Here is a 6048-nt window from a genome sequence, read left to right on the forward strand (position 1 = left end):
TCAAAGATGAAGAGAGACCTGTCGCCGGAGGCGAGAAAAGTCCTCGCAGAGATGAAATGTCTGGTTCTAAGAGACACGAGAACAAAGGCACAAGTGACTCGTATTACGTCTAATGATGGTGACATCTTGTAGGGAGTATCCGTACTGGCAGATGAAGTGGCTAAATTCGCTTCGCTTATGGACATCGATCAGGTGTGTGGAGTCTTTCAGATGTCTTTCAATGTGTCGACTTATTCTATGTAGCAATGGAGATGGTCTGTATAGCGATTTCCAGCTGGAAAGACAGTAATCAACAAGAATCGCGAAATGTTTTATATTCCAGTATCGGATGCGACCGACGTAACTACATTATTATTCACGACGGACGATCTACTCGACGAACAAGAAACCTTTCTTGTTTTCATGCACTAGCAAAAGTTACTTTCGATTGATCTGACCGCTATGTACAACCAAGATCATCCTGCAAGTTTCGACAATACGATGACCCAGCAAGAGAATGTTCGAATTCAACCTTTGAGTCTTTACCCACGCAAAAGAAATCGTCTAAACTGGAACTCCATTTCTCAATATTCTTCAGGGTTGCGTCCAGCGATTCAGTGTCCACTTTCGACGAGTAACCATCCTTGCGGCCAGTGGGCTTGGGTTGAACACGGGAGCGACAGCGAGCAGCAGGTGCTCAAGTATGCGGAGCCTTGGTAAACTTGGAAGTCGAAGACAGGTGTCTTTTCTGGACAGCAGGTAAAGGCCTTTTCTTTCGAGAGCTGGCAGCAGTTCGATGAATACGTCGATAAGCCTTGTTCTTATAGCAAATAAGACCATACTTTGCTGTATTCTTGTCGCCTGAATTCCGTGTGCTATAGAAACGAAGGTTGGTTGTTTGCTGTTGAAATGCACCAGGAATCTCTTTCCACATTCGCCGTACATTCTCGACGAACTGATCATTGTTAGTACTGCTTAATGCTACCAATGGTCACAATAACGACTCACGCTTTCGTTTGAGAGAATATCCACAAGACCCCGACGCGCGATGCACATGAAGAATAAATATAGCCGAGATCATCAACCTATATTTTCCGATGTCAGCAACAAAGTGTCCCTACGACTACCCAAGGGATACAACTTGCCCTTAGCAGATGATGTTCTCAAAAAGCTTGATATCAATGCTCCGGCCCAATCCGCATCATTCGAACGTGGCGAATTTCTGTTTTATCGCGAACTTCCAAAGACGTCTCGTGTATATCCTGCGATATCGGTAGCCCTGTTAGAACCTGCTCCACGGAATAATGAACCCCAGACGTCTGTCCAGTCGGTACTTGATGTCTTGGAGTCCGCGAAAGAAGATCTGTACGCAGATCCGTTCGGACAACAGCCGCATGAACCTACCGCCATTGACGAAGTGTCTGGCGAATGGGAAGTCGAGCGTATCTTGAATAAGTGTATTCGTCGTCATGGCCCCGGCCCGCCGTATGCAGAGTATTCGGTCTGTTGGCTTGGATACTGTCTGTCTCACGACCAGTGGATATGCGAATACAATCTCGACTCGCCTGACCTTGTCTACGAATTCGACAATGCCGTTTATTGATCTCATTCATCATATCTGACTTTGTGTCTCATACCTTTGCATCTTCTGCATCACCCTACACCTGCATCCTTGTGTTGTACATCCTTGGTGTGTTTCGTCCTGCACTATTGTCTTCGATATTGTCGTCCCTGGTGACTTACTCCATGATACAGACATTCTGACAAGGACGTTATGTCTTTCCTTACCGCGGGCAGCTGTGGCCGTCCATTCCGACGCTAACCGTTAATAGCCGTTCGTGGCCGGCTATTCCGTATTCGTTGGGAACATATCCGTTCCTTTCCGTCGTGTGATGTTGCGGTATAGTTATCCATAGTCTCCCGTGGTTGAAACCCCCTATTGGCCTGGCTACTCCACCAATAAACACAAGATAACCACACTTGGACTGCCTAAGTGCTCTACAGAGCGGGAGATTCTATGACAATCGTGAAGGATATTAACAGCATTCAAACTATGTGGTTAAGCTTGTGGCGGTCACTCAGGTGGCGAATAATTGGCCGCGTCACGCATATAGTGACATGCAGCTTCCATCACAACAGACACCCGCGCCTCGTTTTCTACATCAATCGACTATTTCACAACTAAAGTTGTCTGAAAATGTTTATTGGTACTTCAAGTTCACTTGAAGCTTAGTCTTTTCATTGGTATCTCCTTTTTGTAAGGTCATCTTTTCTTTGAAATACTTCCAGTCGGAATACCAGTTTGAATGGCTGACAATGGCTGACTCGCTAGGGGTCGGGAAACCCTGAAGCACGGAAGCATCATGTGCTAAATTACAGTCATCAAACCAGAGTGGTAGGCATATTAGAAGATCCTGTTTTCAGGACTGCTGTACCTTAAAGCTTCGTACTAGCTCGGGAATGGACAATAGTGTCTACATACTAGTTTCCGACAAGCGACTTATATTTTACCCTTAAGTGCATCTTGGGTTCATGAAGGTATCGACAATCTTTTACAAATGTATTGTCCAGGACTATCTCCCGCATTCAATGCAACACTCGCTGTATTCATTAAGCTACTTGCGCTACGTGTTGATGGGTGCTCTTTCTCGACAGCTGCCTTCGTCTGCTGCAAGTAAGGTAGCTAAAAGATCCCGCTGCTAAAGTGACGCCACGAGAAGTAGTCGCAGATTTTCAAAAAAGTTTGAACGGAAACATACTGCAGAGTACATAACATGATATGATTGAGTAATGACATAAGAGCAACAGGGATACAATAAAACTTAGACCAACTCTGAAATCAAGTGATCGAGACAGTGATAATGCTCAAATTGAAGCATCAGATGCTGCATCAATTGCTGCTGTGACAATATTGATTCTCGCCTCTCCACTTGCGATTTAGTGGATTAACGCCCACAGAAAAATTAAAATTAAAATTTAATAAAAAATATTTATTTCTTAATATTCTTTAAAATAGTCCATATAACGATGAAACAGTTAGCCAGCGGCCAAAAACGGCTACACTTGACGCCGCTTTCCGAGTCCAACTAACGCTTCGACGTCCTTGGCGTCACGTGTGATATTCGCACGCCACCAGGCTTACCACCACGGCCCAACGCTGTTTGGTTTTCCCCTGTTGCTTGTGGCCGTGGTTCCTGACGTTCAACCATCATGCCGCCGCCATTGAGGGCTTGGTTCATCGCTCAACCGTACCTCATTTTCCTGCGGGGGGAGCCATTTTCGGCTCCCCTGGCGACCATCTTGTTCGCTCTGATTCTATAAAGGCTTCGATGATCATGACTCTCTTACACTTTTCCCCCTTCGCTTTCGAGCGACATATACCACCCCCCCAGATCCATCTCTCACTGTCCGTTCCAAAACAGCTGGAGAACCACGTCCATCATCCTCAATCTTTTCTACATTCAACAACTCCTTCCCGTGTGCTCTTTTCGTCTGCCATGCGGTACTCACCTCAGCCGATCGGGTCCAGTGATGACAGCGGCACGAGTAGCAACGTTCCGGATGTCTTCTCGGACGGCGCAGCTGACAATCTCTCCGAGAGTGCATCCGAGCCAGCCAGCAGCTGTGACGATTCTGATGACTCTGATGATGATTCGATCCTAGACGATAATGAGGAAGAACGGGAGCTTACCGCATTGCTCTACCTTGAGGAGGCCGAGTCTCTCGATGTCTCGCAGCTCCGACAAAAACGTTATAGTCCGAAGACCCAGTCAGATTAGACGATACGCGGGATTACTGGAACCGGTGAGAAGTAGTCAGGCTTGAATTTAAAGACAGGTGTTAAAGGTTGTGTCTTGCCAGGTTCTGCTACGAAGGAAAACACGATCCTGTGGAACGTTTTGGCTGGCTCTCTGATTCCGAGGAGACAATCCGATTCCTCAAGGCCTTTTTCTCCTGGCGCTGCGGTCGGCAACGAAGCAAAAAGGGCCGTCGGACTCCAGGGATAAAATATAAAACATCGCTAGAGACCTTCTGGAAGTGGTGGCATCTGGTTTACAAGGCGGAGGTGGGGCAGGGCCTTAGCAAAGACACCACCGTCAAGATCCTGGATGTAAGGATCTATGTCATGCTGGATCTGAGGCATTAGCTAATCGTCACAGTTATTGGCTATGGTCGCCAAGGAGAGAAATCTTCTTTCTGGGCGGCGACCAAAAGCGACCATGTATATCGAAGACGTGGCGGAGTTTGCTCGCGTGCTTCCGTCAACAACAGAGATGACATTCCAGTGTGGGTGGCTTCGGATACAACTTCTCCTCTTCTGCCAGCTGGCCGCCATCACCGGTAGCCGTCCAGGAGCTCTTCTAAATCTACGCTATCGGAACCTCATGCTCACTCTCGTCCGTAATCCGGACGGAGGGCGTCTCCAGTTATTTATTTACTTGACCCCAGAGTTTACCAAGACCTTCTTGGGCAAGAAGGAACAGTAAGTTCTGCAATCTATATTCGAAGCGTTGAAGGTGGTAGACCATGTTAAAATAGGAACACTTTTCCCATTCCTGAGATCGTCTTTGACCCAACATCAGTCCTCAGCCCCCACGTGTTTCTTTTAGGGATGCTATTTCGAATCAAGGCGTTCAAGAACTTCTCCAAAGACGGGCTAGTGGTCGACTGCCCCGAAAATTTGTATAACCTGGGTGTTTTGGATGGACTGGGAGAACAAGAATTGAAATTGAAAGACGAAGTTCTTGATCAGTTTGTATTCTGTCAGGCCCTGCGCGAGTCGGATGGTATTCGAATCGCGTTAGAGGAGCAACTTACGGAGGGTGCACTTCGATATCGTATGAAGCGAGGAGGGGAGATTACAGGATTCGAGCAGGTCACAAAGCCGTACTGTCTTCGCTATGGGGCAGCAAAAGCATTTAATGATAGTCGTGAGTTCTCTTACTTTGCTCCGGGCTGGAAATGACTGCGTCCATACTAACGTGGTTATCCATGGCGAACAGCGGATGTTATCAATGAGCTCCAAAATGTGATGTTGCAGCATGCTAGCATCAACACTTTCGTCAAACACTATAGCGTGGGCATCCACGTTGACGCTCAAGCGATTGTTCGGGGACTGCCGGCCCAGAGACAACTGATGCGGTTTGCAGCGTCCATGAGCCGGTCAATTGACCCCCGTCGACCTTACAAATTAGAGGACACTAGCATTGTCAACAAGGTTCCAAGTGTATGCAAAATGCAGAAGAAAGTCATTGAAAGAAAAGAAGTTCGGGAGATGATGAAGCGGGCATTTGAAATGGCGAAAGGAGACTTCCAGCGAAATTTTGGCGATTATCTACAACAAAAGACATTGAAACAGGGACTGCAAGGCCCCACTCGTCTGTCGCTCGACGTTGTAGAACGGCGGGAGAGGGAGTACATGCGCGCGACTCAGAGACATACCCGCGCACAGCGTGTGGCTCGGAATGAGTGGCAACGACAACGTAACCGCCTGGTCCGTGAGAATCTGGTACGATATAAGAATGAGCAGCCAGTGATTGACAGTGAGAGACAACTCGCTGGAAAAGTGGTGGATAAAGAGGTTATGGGTGCCCTGGAGCGGACAGGATATATGACTCCGCAGCATACGATATTGATCGACACTATCTTGACCATGTCAGGCTCCACTGTCGAGAAGGAGTATCAACGCCGGATTGCTGCAATCAACGCGGTTATCACTTTCTGTGATGTGGAAGAAGGTACTCCCACAAGGCGATCAAAAGCTACCCAGAAACGTCGCGCCACCGACGACTTACCTTGTGCACCCCCTGCGAAAAGGCAAGAATGCCCTTCACCCGAAAAAGGAAAGCTCACACTTCCCCTCGCAATTGCGTCTGTCTGCATCAAAGCTCGAAATGAGCGGCCAACTATCTGTTTCCTTTGCCTAGGGAATCCTCGTTTGCCGGAACGTCAGCGAGTCAGAAGCTATGGGACTCCTGGGTCCCTCGGACGTCACTTTATTGACAAACACATCATACCATATCCGAAAGACATGCGAGTCAAATGCAGCATCTGCAAGGAAGACTTAGA

General features: G+C 47.6%; 2 protein-coding genes across 2 annotated transcripts; both read left to right on the forward strand.

Moving 5' to 3' along the window:
* Positions 1-992: 992 nt before the first annotated feature.
* Positions 993-1669, forward strand: BO97DRAFT_409583 (chromo domain-containing protein). Its single transcript, XM_025696093.1, has one exon. The coding sequence runs from the start codon at positions 1028-1030 to the stop codon at positions 1580-1582; it is 555 nt and encodes a 184-aa protein (XP_025545704.1). The 5' UTR covers positions 993-1027; the 3' UTR covers positions 1583-1669.
* Positions 1670-3832: 2163 nt separating this feature from the next.
* Positions 3833-4229, forward strand: BO97DRAFT_313684 (uncharacterized protein; the record flags this gene model as incomplete). Its single annotated transcript, XM_025691248.1, has 2 exons — positions 3833-4090; positions 4140-4229. Coding segments are annotated over 2 exons (348 nt in total), but the record flags the coding sequence as incomplete, so codon positions are not given.
* Between the last annotated feature and the right edge of the window lie 1819 nt (positions 4230-6048).

The sequence above is a fragment of the Aspergillus homomorphus genome (assembly GCF_003184865.1).
Source record: "Aspergillus homomorphus CBS 101889 unplaced genomic scaffold BO97scaffold_112, whole genome shotgun sequence".
Lineage (NCBI taxonomy): Eukaryota > Fungi > Ascomycota > Eurotiomycetes > Eurotiales > Aspergillaceae > Aspergillus > Aspergillus homomorphus.

Coding starts and splice junctions, on each gene's coding strand:
- BO97DRAFT_409583 (XM_025696093.1), top strand. CDS start 1,028: ATGCACATGAAGAATAAATATAGCCGAGATCATCAACCTATATTTTCC.